The sequence below is a fragment of the Onychostruthus taczanowskii genome, unplaced genomic scaffold (assembly GCF_017590055.1).
Source record: "Onychostruthus taczanowskii isolate IOZ18803 unplaced genomic scaffold, ASM1759005v1 scaffold92, whole genome shotgun sequence".
Lineage (NCBI taxonomy): Eukaryota > Metazoa > Chordata > Aves > Passeriformes > Passeridae > Onychostruthus > Onychostruthus taczanowskii.
Genome location: NW_024507213.1, coordinates 2,625,586 through 2,642,387, shown reverse-complemented (window position 1 = coordinate 2,642,387; position 16,802 = coordinate 2,625,586). Strand labels below are relative to the sequence as shown.

Genomic DNA, 16,802 nt, shown 5'->3' with positions numbered 1-16,802 from the left:
CTAACATTTATCTTCCCTGTGCAAGCAGAGCAAACAGGAGCCGGGTGGGCGCTCGCTGCTTGCAGAAGCGGCTGCCTCTGGAAAACCCATGGAGAGGGCAGGGGGCAGAGCCCACATCTAAGTTTTAATTGAAACAATGATTAATTGCACCACAGAGGGTCTCACAGTCACTTTCTGTCTCGACCTGCCATAAGCCACTCTGTGCTGCTCCCAAGTGGTTTTTCAGTGACCTATGTCTTAAACTTGCACCATTCCTCCTTATTTTCCAACTCTTTTTTCTTTCTCTGGTGATAATTAAAGATTTTTTTACCAATACACTACTGTGTTATTGTGCTCCTCTGATACACATTCCAACTTCCACTTATGCAGCTCAGAGACTGTTTTGCTTTATTTCTATCCTAACGTGTATTTTCACACATTAAAATTACGATTACAAAAAGGTTCTCACAGCTGTTTGATCTACTCCACTGAGGTGAGAACAGGCAGGAATATTTTTATAGCACTGCATATTGTGTCCCAGCTCTGATATCCCCTATTGGGTGTATTGTTTGACCTTTATATAACTTTATTTTCTTGATCATGAAATTGAGAACTACTACTACTTTCTTTTTCATGGAGGAGGCATTTTTTTTTTCTTTCCTTCCCTTCTTTCTTCGTAATAATTCTATTTATTTAAAAAAAACCCCAAACCATTGATGCTCCTACACTGAAAATTCAACCAAAGTATGAATTGCAATTGTATAGATGATCTTTACCTTTACAGGAAAAAACAATTTGAATGTGCTAGCCCATGCAATACTAACTTCTGCTTCCATATTTTCGTCCTCCAGCCCTATTTGTTTATAAACCTGTTTCATGTTCAGACAGAAATAAAAATCTCAGGCTAGAAAGAAACAAGAAAAGACTGGCTGATAACTTATATTAGAAAATATTTTGAATTTTCCCCCTACTATTTCATTAGCAGTAAAAAGGTCTTAAAGCAATTTTCATAAGTAACTCACACTCTCAATTACTGCAGAGGGCAACACCTCTGTAAAGGGGTCACAAGTTAAAGGAAGAAAAAACTTAGTCCAGGTTTCTGTGGTACTTACATCAATTATGCAAGGGCTGCCCACAATAATTCAGAAGTGGGGCTCATCCAAGCCAGTATATTATCTCCAACATGGATTAATACCAGATGCTTCAAAGCACAACTAAACAAGAATTGAAATTTCTTATCTTTGGGGAGAAAAAAATAAAGAAAAATCAAATTCCCATTGCTTTGTGAAGAGTGGATCTGAAAGGGATACACTGTCAAATTAATTGCTGAATAGAAATTCTAGAATAATTTGATTTGAAAAGTAATGTATTCACGTTCACCAAATCAAAATACCCCATTCAATGTAATTGAACCCAAGCTCTTCCAGACTTGTCCCTCTGGAATAAGGAGTGTTCCAGAGTAAGAAAAGAAGATCCACAAACTGAAAATATCCAAAATACTGAAGCATAAGGGCATCCAATTCACATCTGCTCAGATTTAATTCAGAAATTGCTTGAAGACTATACCTAACATAATTAAAATGGTAAGCTGTGAAGCTCTCTGGAAGCAAAACAGAAAGGTTTTGGGTTTGTGCCAAAACAGAAAACATGAAGGTGAAAATTATAACAGGGAAATTGGGAAAAAACCAGGGATTTTAAGGGAAATTAATGATTTCCCTTAAAATTGGCATCTGGCAAGCAAAAAATTGCAATCATTCACACAGATGTGTTGTTCCCCAGAGGTCCTTTAACCACTGCCTTGTTTCCTTCATACCATTTTAATGAGAGGAGCACCACTTTGCTCATTCATATTGCTTTTTGCCCATTCTCAACTGATTTATCTTCTACCAAGTCAAGGTGCCCTAAAGGGAACCCAAAAGGCTATTTTAAAATAAATATTTCATTGGGAACGAAGACTATCATATATCTGAGTGTGAGGGAACACACTGCTGTGTTTTTGCACAACTTAATTCTGCAGCTCATGGGCTTTAATGAATGTGATCCATCCCTCTTAATACCATTAAATATCAGTTAATTCATATATATTTATAGTGAGACATCTGTCTCTAGAATCACTCAGTGCTGGGTATTTCCATGCTAGGATCTGTGGTGGGAATGTGTTTAGAGAAGTCATTGCAGAATGGGAAAATGAGGTGAGAAAAAAAAAAATCTGAGTTTCTCTGTCTCATCTCTTCAGCAGTCAGTAAAGAAACAATGGACTAAGAGACAGTAAACTATTTATATAATAGTATAAATAAAAAAAGAAACGATAAACCTTAGAATGGGTAAACTACAAAAGATTAAGGCCAAGGTAAATTTGGGGAGTAAATGAAAAAAATGGGCAGTTAAATTAATAAACAAATAAATAAATAACTATGGTTGAGGAAATGTTGGCTGAATGCAGTGATCTCATAAGAGCAAAGAAAAAAATGGCATCAGGAGTTGGGCCTCTGTGAAACTGAAACACAAACACCTGGTATTGATGACAGGAGCCACATCTCTCTCAATGACAACATGTATTTTCCACCCAGGCAACCAAAATAATGCATTTCAGACTGCTTTATTGAGCAGTGATGAAACCACAGATAATCTAGAAGTAAAGTACAGCCTTGGGTAGAATGCAGACTGCCCCATTTTGCATTAACAGAGAGAGCAGCACAGAGCTATTAACGTATTTCTGCTGCAGAAGTGAAAACTTCTGAAATCCTAAGGGAACCAATTAAGTCAGGCAGGGAACTTACGGACTTGGCAATTGTTGGGGCTCAAAAACTGCTGAAAACTGCCCGAGCACCTCATGTAGGGGAAGAACCCAGTTCTAAAGGGACTAATTACAGCAGGAGTAACAGAGTTTGGCAGGAGTGGAGAACACAAGTCCTCATTTTGTAGCTCACAGTGTGCAGGTGTTTTTATCAATAATACAAACCAACAACTTCCTGCACTCACAGAACCTTGAATTAACTGACTGTATTAATGAAGGCTACAAAACTGTACCACATTTTCTTTGTAAATGAAAGCAACATCACACCACAAGCACAGGTTTGTCAAACAGTTTAAGCCTAGCATGATGTGTTTAGTCAGCCCTCACATAAAGCAGGGCTGATGCTGTTTCATTTCTGCATGACATACAAAAACTGGGATTATATGGGGGTGGCAGCACAGAGGAGGTGCAGCTCCTCCATCCCCTCAGCACACAGCCATGGGTATCAGGAAAAACAGCAGCAGAGGAAAGGTTACAGGTACTGTGCTCCACACCAGTGATTTATTCACCCAGGTTGGTGGCAGGTTTGGAAGCAGTCACGATTCAGAGGCATCTCCTAACTAGGAGCCCCCGGGACCTTTCTGCTCCTGAGTATGATCCATCAGGGTAACAACACTGTGGGAAGGGATTATTAGAGTTTTAGAGCACTTCTCAAGTATCTACCATTTCATCCTAAAATAATTGCTCTGAGTTTAACCACCCATGCTCTAAAGTGTTTTTGGAAGCTTCAAGAGAAGGGGTGGCATTCAGAAAGGAGAGCTTGCTTTAAGCACAGTAAGGAACTGGTTTGCCTCTCCCACAGGGTGAACCTTCAGGGGTGGTGTGCGCTCTTCCCAAACACATCAGGCGTAGGAAATGGATTTGTTGAGAGTTTTTAAAGTTTGATAGAAGGTTTATACAGTGTGTATTTGTATGCAAACTAAGACAAGAAATGTTGACTTAGAAACTTGATTAGGTATTTTTGAGAAATGGAACTAGAAATGTTTTAAAAGACAGCTTTATAAATAGAACTAGGTATATTAGAGAAATATAATTGAAATCTGACAATCAGGGATTGAAAATTGCAATTCAGGGATTGACAATTGAAACCAGGGACTCTAGAGAAAGGGGAAACAGTCATCAGCACTTTAGACTCACCCCTGAAGACAGAAATGTGGCACCCAGGAGCTGCTCTGATACGAGCAGCATGTCACCACTCCCATGTACTTCTGCTGAGGGAATTTGGTGAGAAACTGGCATGCACACAGATTAGAAAGGCAAGAATTCCAAGTTTTGTGGAACTGTTCAGTTCTAGCACATTAAATTCACCGTGCTCCAGCAGGAGGGTGTTTGAGTGGGGGGGGGGGGAAGCAAACCAGGAAGGTTCACAACTAAAAAGTGCCAACAGAAAGCCATCAGTTCCTTCCAAACTCCTGGAAATCTGCAGCAGGTTCACTTTTGGTAACTACAGAATATTACCAATACTTTTTTTCTGGTCAGAGTTGTGCCCATGTCACCCCCTGAGCCTGAAACCTTTAGGGCAGAGCCCAAATCCCTGCTCAGAGCTGACGCTACAGAGATCAGGGAACAGCAGCTCTTTAGAGCTGTTGAGCCTGGAAGAAAAGCCACAGAAAACCCTCCCTGAAGTGAAAATTTCTGCAGTGTGGATTGGCGACAGGATACCTACTGCTACAAACGGTCCCAGGTCATTATTCCGGCATGTAAAAGAAGTTTTGAATCCCTGTTTTGAAATGTGATTTTCCCCACCCTCTGTTCTTATAAATTATGACAATTAAGTGTTTAATTTAGTGGCAATACACTGAAATTAGAAGGGGCTCTCAGTACACACCAGCTGTCAAAAGCACTTCAGGAGTTTCACAAAACACACAGCCCAAGGCCTTGGGGTTTAAGATTTTATTTAGAGACATCCAGCATGGGTTGCAGCTATCATTTCCCCATTGAACGATGCTGTGCAGAAGACTTCAACTCTGCAAGAAAAAGAAATTGCAGAAACTTAAGAGCCCTGTAATAAACATATATCCTAATTAGAACTTTTGATTTATTTGAGGACTTTGCTTCATCCACTGTCTGGTTTTGCATCAGAGGTCTCAACTTGCATGAAACCACACAGTTCTAAATGCCCAGCTTCAACACAAATCTGCTGAATTTGGTTTTCTCCTCAGTCGAGGGTGGAATAAACATCAAACTGGCAAAGGAATTACTCAATTTGTTCCAAGTATGAGATTCCAATGAGGACTATCATTTCCTTTCAAGCACTACCTGGGTCACTGAAGCTCCTGGAAAATCCTTAGTTTCTCAGATTACAGACAACACCAGGCCCTTCCAAAGTGGAATCACCTTAAGACAAACTGAAGTGGCATGGCTGTGCAGTCTGAGTCATGTCTGAGGCTTGTTTTATTAGGATCATCAGCAAAAACCAATTAATTTCTGTTAATGACTTTACCTTAACTGGACAGTAATGATGTAGACGGTGAGATAGTTTTGCTACAGGTTAAATAAAATGTAATTTTTCTCTGAGCTTTATCTGGCACATCAGAAAGCGTTTACAGCATCACAGCTTCTCATCCTATTCTGTCACATCACACGTGCCAGTGACTCCCAGCCCAGCTGCACCTTCCCACCTCCTCAGGGGAGGAAGCAGACACGGTTCTGGTCACAGCCAGGAGCTGCAGGCAGAGAGGAGTGGCCTCTGGGGAGGCAAAGGTCACAAACCACCGAGTGCAGCAGCTCTGGGACACAAGCTTCCACTGTTTCAGCTATTACTGTACAACTGCAGACCACAACACCTCAGCACCTGGGCTGCAGGAGGCTGAGAACTGTAAAATTCTGACCAGGTCAGGCTGATTGAGTTCCACTGCGCTGTGAAAGCCAACAAAAGCAGTTACCCAGCCAGAGCAGCTGCAGCCTGTCCTCTTCATTTCTTCAGGAGCTGGTGTCTGACTATGAAGAAAGGGGCACCAAATCCACTCCCAAAGAACACGCACATCATCGCCAGCAGCCTCCACTTGTTGTCCACAGAGAACGGGAGGTTCTAGAGGAAAATAAAGAGTTTTAGCCTTTGCAAGCCAAGCATTAATTCCTTTCTAACCTATTTGGAAGTGCTAAGACTCTCAGAACAAGACAAACAGGCAGTTCCAAAGCATTTTCAATATTTTTTCAAGGAAAGAAACATAGTATTTCAGGAAATAAATAACCTTCCTGTATCTGAAGGGAATTTGGAGATGGATTCTTTGTGAAGAATTACGGCGATGGGACAAGAGAAAACAGATTCTAACTGAAAGAGGAGTGCACTAGAAAGAAATTATTCCCTGGCAGAGTGGGCAGGCCCTGGCACAGGGTGCCCAGAGCAGCTGGGGCTGCCCCTGGATCCCTGGCAGTGCCCAAGGCCAGGCTGGACACTGGGGCTGGGAGCAGCCTGGAATGGTGGGAGTGTCCCTGCCCATGGCAGGGGATGGAATAAAATGATCTTTAAGGTCCCTTCCCACCCAGGCACTCCATGATCACAGCCTGCATGTGACCTCTGGAGGTCACTTCGTCCCCTCTTCTCCTCTCCGTGCTGCCCAAGGTGAGGCCAGTTTGCTGCAGGTCTCATGCAGTCAATTATAAAACCCCTGAGGACACACACCTACAATCCCCCGAGTGTTCTGGTATTTCATTATCTTCACCGTGAAGAATTTCCTCGTATCGGTGACGTACGTAAAATTAAGCCATTACACCGAAGGCTTCAGAAAACCGGCCAGGTACATCAGAAAGCGTTTACAGTATCATTGTTACCCCTCATACCGCAATGCTCATCATCTGTACCACCGCAGGGAGAGGCGCTGGGCTCGGCCACCACACGATCTGCTGTGCCCGTACCGTCATCACCGCGCCACTCCAAAGCCCACACAACACAGCCAGGCACAGGGCAGCCACCAACCCCCACCCCGCCATCCCCCTCCCCGCGACCTTCAGCGGGCCAGGACGCTGCTGCCCACCTTCCCGGGTCCCTCCTCAACGTGGCTGCGGCGGATGGCGGAGGTAGCGAAGCGGCGGACACCGGCGGACAGCATGATAGGGACAGGAGACAGCGGCCACTCGTCCGCCCTGAGCGACCTTCCTCAGGCTGGCGCGGCTGACGGGAGCCGGAACCGGAACCGGGAAGGAGAAAGGGAACTTCCGGCGGCATGACGGGAGTTGTAGTTCCTTGCGGTCACGTGGTGCAAAACGGCGCCCTGCGGTTGGTCGAGCCCCGCGCGCGCTCCCCGGAGAGGGGAGGGAGTCTCGCACGGCCCCGCCGACATTTTGTGGCGGCTGAGGGGCGGCGGGAAATGGCGGGAGTGGGGCTGAGGGGATGAGGGAGTTGAGGGTTAACTGCATCTCCCGAGCTGCACTGGACCATTTTTACTGTAGAGCTCATAGATCCCGCTAAACGGACGGAAAATAGAGTAACAGAATGGTTTATGTTAAGGAGGACCTTAAAGCTCATCCCGTTCTATGCTCTCCGCCCCCTACGGGCAGGGACACCTTCCACCTTCTCAGGTGACTCCCAGCCCCAGTGTCCAGCCTGGCCTTGGGCACTGCCAGGGATCCAGGGGCAGCCCCAGCTGCTCTGGGCACCCTGTGCCAGGGCCTGCCCACCCTGCCAGGGAACAATTCCCCATTCCCAAGATCCCAGCCAGCCCTGCCCTCTCCTAGTTTGCGTCCATTCCCCCTTGTCCTGTCACTCCATACTGTTTTATTTATTTTTTTTTTTTTTTTTAAAGGCTTCCTCTATCGTGATGGATTGTGCTAATTTGTACGTGGTTTATTTGCATGGTACCACTGCCTTCAGTCACTATAATGCAGCCTATTTAAACTTTAAAGAAACTTTGGCAATGTGAAGGGAAAGAAAGACTCCCAGCAGCCTTCGCATTTGCCAAAGGGATAACAAAGTAATTTGCAGTATTGGTGGTCTACATCTGTTTTCTTACATGGATTATTTTGAAGACAACCTTTTCTTTTTCGGGAAAAGTAGTTTGATGCTGCCATCTCAGTGTTGCAGGGAAGCAGTTTCTTTTTTTTTTTTTTTTTTTCCCTAGCCTTTCTGCATGTTTATATACTGTAGAAGGATAGAAAGCCAGGATTTTTATGCTCACCAAAGTAATACTTTAATAAAAACAGGTTAAAATGACTTTGAGAAATGAGGCTTAATTACGTTTGTTGGTGGACCTTGACCACTAACAGCTGATAGAGAACCCTAGGACACCTTTTGTCATTACTTGTGGACCTACTTGTGGTTTCTTTAGCTAGTTGTTTTTAAATTTTTTTTCCTTTGTTTAGATAGATTTTTATTTGTCAGAGTTTGCAATACTTTTTTCCCCCCTCCATTTGCTAAATCTGAGGAAAGATGCTTTCCTATTCTTGTTAAAATCCATTGTTGCTCAGGCTGTCAGGCCTCTTCTCCTCCTTCCTCAAACATTTTCTAATTGGAATTTATGGCACGATAGTGCTCTGCAATCTGCTTTATCATCTTTATAACAAATGTTTCCTGCTTTAATGTAGCTCTTCTCGTCCTGCAGCGGATTTTATAGTGCTGCGGCAGAGGAGATGCTGAGTGGAGGCATAAACATTCCTGTTACACAGTTGCATTGGCAGCAGCAGTTTAATCTTGATGCTCCGCAGATGTTTTCTTTGTGGGCAGAAGCGGGGATCTCTAGGTAAATATGATTAGAGAGAGGTAGATTATCTAGAGTTTTTTTTACAGCTGGGGAAATAGAGCTGAGCACTTAAATCTGTACTCCTTTAAAGCACAAACTGATAGAAAGTAAGTGCTCGCCAGGCCCAGGAAGCCACGGGGGGAGGAGTTTATAGTCTGGCATTTATTGGAATTTTGGCAAAGGAATGAAGGATAATATCTTCTAAAGTGTTAGAAATATGATGTACCTTAGTTATGATGATGCTAATCAGGTAGCAGGGCAGATTTTCACAGGAGATGTCAAGTGCTGCACTGCGTGCCTTTATAAAAAGAGAGTCTAACAAACTTGTGGGAATTGCAGAATTAATTACTGGGTGAAATTCCCTGGCCTGTGCCATGCATGGGATTGGAATGGGTGACTATACTGGTACCTCTCAGCTTTTAAATCTATGAATCTTTGATTTTAGGCTGCTTGTTCACATGCATCTTTTATGTCTACTGTTTTTTTTTTCCTTTAAAAAATGTATTACTTTTTGCCAGGTTATCTTTCTCATCTTCAATAATTACATTTTGCTGCTGTGAATATGACTTCGTGATGAGTTCTTTCAGGTGCTGCTTTCTTACTCACTTTTCCCCACAAAGAATGTTTCTCTTCTTGATCTAGACGCCAAAAAATACAAATAAGAAGAAAACACAGGTAGCTAAAGAAAGTAATGCACAGGATCTATCTTTTATGATTTTAATGGAAGAAAGAGGCATAGAAAGCTTAGTATTTTTACAAAATGCACAGGGCCATACTTTGGGGGTTGAAACTGCCAATCACTGATACAGTGAGAGGACCAAGATAAAAACCATACTGGCTTCTAAAACCCTCTGTTATGAGTAAGTAAACAGCTGTTTCTAAATGATGAAATTATGTATGGTCAAGTTCAGATGTGTGTACTTCACAAAAGCTTTTAAGTAGCATAAACTCCCTAAACTGGTTTGTTTATGTCATGGACAGAGGGCTCAAGAGACAAAAAAAAACTGTCATTGGTGACACAGAAACATTACTTTTCTACAGAAATTACCATTATGTCATGGACATAGGGCTCAAGAGACAAAAAAACTGTCATTGGTGACACAGAAACATTACTTTTCTACAGAAATTACCCTCTGTCTTTGTTGACATGATAACTTATTTTGTCTAGCATTCAACTTAGAAATTAACTTCCCTTCAGTCATAAGGTCAGGTATTAACTATAAGATTAAGTAGTTGTTAAATACTAAGTAATTAAAAGGAAAGGGTGTGTGGAAGCTGAAGAGACATTATATAGTTACATTAATTATATATATATATATATAACATGTTAATTAATTATATTAATTATATGATTTTTCACAAAACTTTAGGTTAATTTCTCAATTTCATTACCTTGATTTCAGAGAGCCCACATAAGTCTCAGGCAAGTGAAACAGAGTAGTAAAAGGAATTGTCCTTTGAAGGAGTCACAGATTTGTTGCAGACATTGGTAGCAGCCATTGGAGGAGTCTGCTAGGAGAAGGAGCATCTTTTACTCTTCCATTATAGTTGTTAAAACCAGTCAAGCTTCCAAATGTGCAATCCTTCCTTAAGGTGTGAAACTGACTTGCTTTCAAATGTAAATATGCACTGAAAATACTTTTTTCAGGGCACAGTTCAAAGGGCACTTTCCTGTCCCAGCTGTTTTTGGACTGGATCATCTCACAGATCCAGGTCAGGGCGTAGTGGCACGGAGGCTCAACTGGCCCACAGAAAAGTGTGAGACAGTTATAGCATAAAAAAGGTGGAAATGGATGCATGGAATTAGTGTTTTTCTTGGCAGCGACGCCAGTTTATATTGGCAGAAAGAGCTTGTCCAACTACAGCTTTACTGCAGAATACATATATATTATTTGGTATTAGGGCATGAAATAATTATCACATGAGAAACAACTAACTCTTTCCTGACCCTCAGATACTGCTTATGCCTAGTGCATTTATTAATCTTATTTCCCAGGATCATTGATGATGATATTCAAGATAAGGTGGTAGGTGTTAAATTGTTACTTAAGGTAGGTATTACATTATTATTTCAGTGTATCATGATATGTTATAAACAAGAGAATAAAATAATTGGAAGTTTTGTTTTGTACTATAATATCTTTATGTGTGATCATCTTCCTGACAATCTATTATTGTCATTTTGTCAGCCACCACTTCACAAATTGTCTTTAAGATTATATAATTAACATTTTTAGCCTTTAACAGTTAACATGCTAACATAAGAGTTAACATACACAGCTCAAGTTACTGCTCTCAGCCTGAGCTAAAATATTATTATTTTTGCATCTGTTTTAAAGCAAAAAGTGGGCCTGTGCATCCAAATTTTGCCTGTTAACTCTGGTTGTATCATTTGGTTTGCCATTAGCATTGTGGGGGGAAGGAACACAGTACCTGTATGATTTATACTTTGAAGCTATTGTGAATATAAAAGTGCTCTAGGAACTTCTTTGCTGTGTCTGCTTATTGGTGTCATTTCTTTAGTGAAAAACACAGGTACTATGAAAAGTTGAGCACAAATTTATAGGTTGAGTGTTACTCATGAAAGCAGCTAAGCTGGGTGTGCATAGTGACAAAATCACAGTTTTGGCAATGTACCTAGATAAATTTATTTTCACATTATGTGAAATAGTTCAAAAATTGCCCCTTCATGTAAGTGATTCCTTATGGAAGCAGAGTCTCATTTGTATGTATTGTCAGTACTTCAGCAGCTGAAATAAGTGCCTAACAATAATATTTTACCCTCACAGAATTACTTTTTTCATTAGTCTTTTGCAGCATTCATTAAATCTCCCAAAAGACTGTTTAAAATACTTTGGGGAATGTTGGTTACACAGAACCTATTCCAGAGGCTTCACAAGGATTGGCACTTGCACTGGCACTTGCACAGTTAGACCCACTTTGCATTATTTATTTTGTCTTCATGTCTTTCTCTAAAATGGACTGTGCAAAGCTCTGTGTTTTTATCACAGACACCAAGACAGTTGGTTTGCAATTACAGCAAGCAGCGTTATAATTACTTGCATTTTGAACTACCTCATTGAAACAGCCATTGCTTTGTTGCTAAAGCTTGTGCTTGAAGGAGATCTTTTGTGTGTAGGAATGTCTTAGGAGCCCTGAAATCACCATTTGTCCTTGCAGGTGCAATACTCAGTTTACTTGGTGGTAAAAGAAAAAATGCCCTTATTTTTTCTGCCTCTTTGTGCTTATTTATTTTTTCTATAGTTTAAAAAGTTTTTTTTTTTAAGTCTTCTCATTGGTTTCTCCATTCAGAGGACTGTATGTGGTTTAAAATATGCACGGAACTAAAAAGGAGCCCTCAAAATACAGTTATCCTAATATACGTATGGTATATATGATTCACATGCTTGTCACACGTAATGTCTTTTCCCTTCTTTACAATTCTTTAGTCATGCACAAGCCTTTTTAATATATTCATGTTTCTGTATCATTTGTAAAACCTATTATTTATAACATTTTCCATTTCTGCCTTGTTTCTAGCTGTTCACGGCTATACATATTGTCACCCTGACTGAGGTAAGTGAAAGACTTGCATGTGTCTTAAAAAAAAATTAAAATGGAGTTTAAAAAAAAAAAATTGATCAATTTTTTTTTTGTCCCTTAATCTTGGAAAGAAATGCTGAGGAGTAGAGCTCCATTTAATAGAATCAGTGTTGTCAAAAAGCTATTATTTGTTTCCAAAGCCATGCTAGATATTGTGAATATTCTGTAGAGAAATGTATGCTTTAAATAGGCTAACATTTGTGACATATTGGGCTAACCCATAAATTAAACTCAGTCTGATGTGTTTTGAAGAAGGTGTTTAACCTATGCAGGGATTTTTTTTTTACAACTTAAAAGAACAAATTGCACTCAAACTACCAAGTCAAGCAGTTGATATACAATGAATTGGAAAGAGCTTTTTTGTGTAGACAACATGTCCAAATGTATGTGTTGTAAAGTGGTATGCTAAGATACCAAATTACTGTAATTTCCATGAAAAGGGGTGACCAAGCATAAGAACCAAAAATTGAGGAGCATTTGCCTAGTGTGGTAAATGTTTTTTTTTTTTTTTTCTCAGTCATTGCAGGCATGCTCTGGGAGATTCCCAGTGCTGAGGGTTTCCGTGAGGCAATGCCAAAAAAATACAGCAGTTAAAGAGAACTAAAGGTGGAGGAAGGAATACTTTTCTCTTATGTATTTTTTATGCAAAAAATCACTTTGACCTATTGAAGATAAATTTGTTCCTCTAGAACTTACTGTAACAGTATAATTCCAGCTCTGTTTACTATTGTTTTAAGTACTTTCACAGTACACTTTCTGGACTGATGTTTCCAGCAACTTCTAGTTGGCCTAAGCACAAACTCTCTGTATTGTTACTTTCTCTCTCTAATTATGGCAGATGGTTTAGCTGCTAAGCAAGTATTGCTGTAATTTTTCTTGTTAATGTCTTGTTAGACTAGAAATTCACTTGTGACAACAGCTTTTAACAGTGCCTTTTACAACAAGGATGCCTGGAAGCGTGGTTACTGCTGATTTGCCATGATGAAAGAACAGTAACTGATGTTTTTACAATCTGTTTTTAGGTACCATACACAGAGATGCCAGTGTTGACAAGAGGTGAAATTGTGTAATTTCAATTTTGACATCAGTGAGGATATAAAAATGATTTATCATCTTAGTTCTTAGAGCTCAAAGCTGGAACTTCTGAAGTTGCTGAAAGTAGCTGAAGGTGCACAAATTCGTGGGACCTGATGAGATGCATCCACAGGTCCTGAGGGAACTGGGTAATATTTCACCCTCTTGCAAATACCTGACAAGAAACGACGAAGATTTATTATGATATTTTGATTGATTAGTAACATTCCGGTTCACTCTAGCTAAACTATTCCATTTACACATGAGCCTGTCAGTTCCTCCAGTGACCTGTTCACTGATTTCTTCTCCAAATTTAGTTTTTCAGAATGTTTTTGTAATATGCTGGTGAAATATAGTGTGTCACCTATCAGTGATCATTATAATGAAATATTAACTGTTTGAAATGTTGAATGTGAAGTCTGCTGGTGCCTCTAGTTTATATTCGTTGTGCATCAGTATTATCCCCTTGTTTATGAGGTCAACAAAGAGCTAACGTCTGCCAAAGCACAGACATTTTTTGTGTCAGAACTGGCTGCTTGGTCAGCAGTCAGGCATGCTGAAAGTGCAGTGAATATTTAGTCTTGGACTTTGTTATGTATTTTCTATGTAATTCAGGCTGTACTGACTCATTCACTTTAAATATGAACTTGAAGTGACAGTGGTGAGGACTCACATCATCTTCATTATAAACACTAACAAGGTCACTCTGCTAGAAAGGCTAGGGTCAAATTGACCAGTCAAGTGAGCAGGAGGAAATATTTTACAGATAAACTTCTCATTATGGAATAACCAGCAGGCTTATTTTATAATGTGGCATTTTCAAAATGTTTGCAGATGCTGCCTTACAACAGGTTACTAAGTATCCAAAACAAAGTTTGTGCCAAGCTGCAAACTGCAAATGCTGAGTCAACACTGTTTTTCCAAATGGGAATCTCAATTTTTTGCCACATTGTTTGGCAGTGGGTCTGCTTCTGTGACATATCCAAACATTTTAGTGGAACATACGCTGGGTTTTGATAGTGTGTAGGTTCCTATGCTGGAATGTTCTGTTTGAGTGTTCTCCTTCTCCACCTAAAACTGGATGCTTTTCTACAAACCAGTAGTGTTTTTTGGTCCACTCTGAGGCTCCATGGGAGAATTTCCTGCTCTATCAGGTTTTTGTGGCAAGGTTTTGGTAGTGGAGGATTGCAGGATAAGGTCCTGAAATAGCCAGCCTCTGTTAGGAAAATTTACATTTGCCCTCCTTACCTTGGAAATCATGAACTTGACTCTCCCTGCACTCCTTTTGGCTCCTCTCATCGCCTAACTCCAAAATCCTTATTCAGGGCATTACTTGAACATTTTAAAAAAATCTTTTTTTATCAGCTTAATGTTTGTTCCTGAGATTAAAAAAAATCCTCTTAAATGTCTGGAGAAACACACTCATATTAGGTGGACTTACTGTCATTTTTAATCCTCTGTGGCTCCAAACTTTATCAGATGTTTGATGTATTTATCAAATACCTTGAACAATTTCTTTTGCTCAAAAGGTTATCTTTTTTTCATGTCTCATCTTTGTCTTGTTCTATGTCTTGAAGAGATGTGTGCAAAACCTTCCCTGAAGAATTTGATAACTTCAGCAGCTTGTCACTGGGTCCCAGCTCTCTCCTTTAAAACAGCTCATTTTATAAATGGCAATTCAATACATTTTATAAAAGAAATCATTATCAACTAGACATGGGGATAGCAGTGGATTTTTTTTTTTCCTACTGCACATACTCAATTGCTTCACGGAATTTCATTTCACAGTTGGAAACTTGACTTCTGACTAGAGCTATATGATACTGCCAATTTTTGCTTTGACTATTCAAGTGTAAAAATAGCTAACTTTGCAAGAATACAGCATGTTTAATTCAGTTCAAGGGTGTCACTTTATTGTGGAGCAAGTGGTTCTTGTCTTTGAAAATAACCAGGCTGAAGTAATGGAAATGCGAAATAGAAAAATGTCCCTTCCTAAACTCAGCTTGAATCAAGGGTTATTTATTGCTTGTCTTAATTAGAAATTAAGATTCTGAATGGCTAATTCTTATTTAAAATTACACACAACAGAGCAGATTGGTGGCTCGTTATATTTATTTGTTTTCTACTCTTCTGGTAGCACATGGCATAGTTAAATCCAGGTAAATGTGTTCCCTTGTGGTTCCTCAGAGCAGGGAGCAGGGCTGGGACATGAATTTCTGCAGGGGATGATGCTTTTGTTTTGGAAGGACAAGCACAGGATTGAGTGCCCGTTGCTGAGTCTTGCTTGAAACTGCTTGTAGAACTTCTTCTGAAACAGTTTTTCAGATGAATAGGCAGCATGGGTGGAAACGTTATTGAAGCTTCAGTTCTGTGAGTGAGAATTCAGGGATAGGCGGTAGGAATATGGGCAAATACACAAAGTTTCTCTAAGAAACTCACTTCTCCCACAGCTTTTACTTACATGCATAATGTCACACATCGACTTAACTTCTCATGCAAAATTTTTATCACCAGTCGCACTTTCTCCTAGATTATGTCTAAAGTGTGAGAATTACACATGTAGGATGAGAACACTGAATCTTGTCTCTTGAGACTGAGGGTGCATGCCACAACTTCATCCCAGTTCTTGCCTCTGCTCTATCTTTCTGGGATTTCTTTCCAAAAACTTTCTTGGAAAATACTTGCAAGTCATATCACAAGAGCCAAAAGTTGTTCTGATACTTATTCTTTTTCCTCAAATCTGAAGTCTCTTTTTAGGCTTTCTTGCCAGATCCCTTGAGGCCTTTTAATCTGTTCGTGTTTTTTTGGGATTGCCTTAAACTGCAATTCCATCTCTCGAGTATTTGATGTACAGACAGTGATTTGGAGAGAAGGTTGGAAGGAAGCAGAGGGCTGGGGCTGGAAGCAAATACATCAAGAAAGGATATTTGGGATAAGGTAGATGACCAGTGAAAAAAAGATATAGGGAGTTGATGACATACGCATGAGCTAACAGTATCAGCTTTGTGTTCTGTGCTACCATTCCATCATGGATTCAGCAAGGCTCTTTGGGGTACAAGTGCATGGTACTGAATCCTGCTCCAGTATGTGCTGAAGGGCATCCCAAACTGGGATTGGCTTTACAAGTGAGCCCATGTTTTCATCTGATGCATCTGATTTGGTGTCTTGATAAAAGGAAGGCAGTAACACATTGTTCTGTCATCACAGTTTCCAAAGGGCATGTGAATGTTATAAGGAAATATCTGTTAAATCTCTTGGAATTAGAAGTGACAATATAATAAACACTTTCAGTTTGTATTTACTGTGCCTTGTGTGATGTTTACTCTTTTGCCTCCTACTGAGACTATTACATTTGTTGAGAGGATACATATGTTTTCACATCTGTCATTCTCCTCTTTCAGTAAAACATTCAAGCAGCAAGTTGTTGTCCTGGATGTTGTGCAGAGGCATACTGGTGTGGGTGATGTGATATATCATATATCATACATGTCCACATCATACTAGTGATGATGACAATGTGTACTTGAGATAGTTTTAGCTCTTAGGTTTTTTTTTTTTTTTTTTTTTTTTTTTGGTTTTTTTTTTTTTTTCAGAAGTTGTAGCGTGCAAGTCCTTGTTCTCTTGAAGTCTCTGTTAACTGTTCTTAGAAACCCTAACATTCTCTGCAAATC

The 16,802-nt window shown here is 40.1% G+C and overlaps 1 protein-coding gene and 2 non-coding genes across 3 annotated transcripts; all 3 read right to left on the bottom strand.

Moving 5' to 3' along the window:
* Positions 1 to 4,654: 4,654 nt before the first annotated feature.
* On the bottom strand, positions 4,655 to 6,917 carry LOC121347761 (cytochrome c oxidase subunit 7C, mitochondrial). The gene is made up of 3 exons (XM_041426633.1): positions 6,754 to 6,917; positions 5,662 to 5,807; positions 4,655 to 4,743 (listed from the first exon to the last, which is right to left on the bottom strand). The coding sequence occupies exons 1-2, from the start codon at positions 6,826 to 6,828 to the stop codon at positions 5,691 to 5,693; spliced, it is 192 nt and encodes a 63-aa protein (XP_041282567.1). The 5' UTR covers positions 6,829 to 6,917; the 3' UTR covers positions 4,655 to 4,743; positions 5,662 to 5,690.
* On the bottom strand, positions 5,305 to 5,365 carry LOC121347785. The gene has a single exon (XR_005954276.1). It is a non-coding gene; the product is annotated as a small nucleolar RNA Z39 (small nucleolar RNA).
* LOC121347786 lies at positions 6,518 to 6,580 on the bottom strand. The gene has a single exon (XR_005954277.1). It is a non-coding gene; the product is annotated as a small nucleolar RNA Z39 (small nucleolar RNA).
* Positions 6,918 to 16,802: the final 9,885 nt, after the last annotated feature.

Excerpts from the sequence above, each read along its gene's own strand:
- LOC121347761 (XM_041426633.1), bottom strand. The coding sequence starts at position 6,828 with ATGCTGTCCGCCGGTGTCCGCCGCTTCGCTACCTCCGCCATCCGCCGC. Across the intron at positions 5,808-6,753 it reads TTGAGGAGGGACCCGGGAAG|AACCTCCCGTTCTCTGTGGA; the intron begins GTGGGCAGCAGC and ends ATTTTCCTCTAG.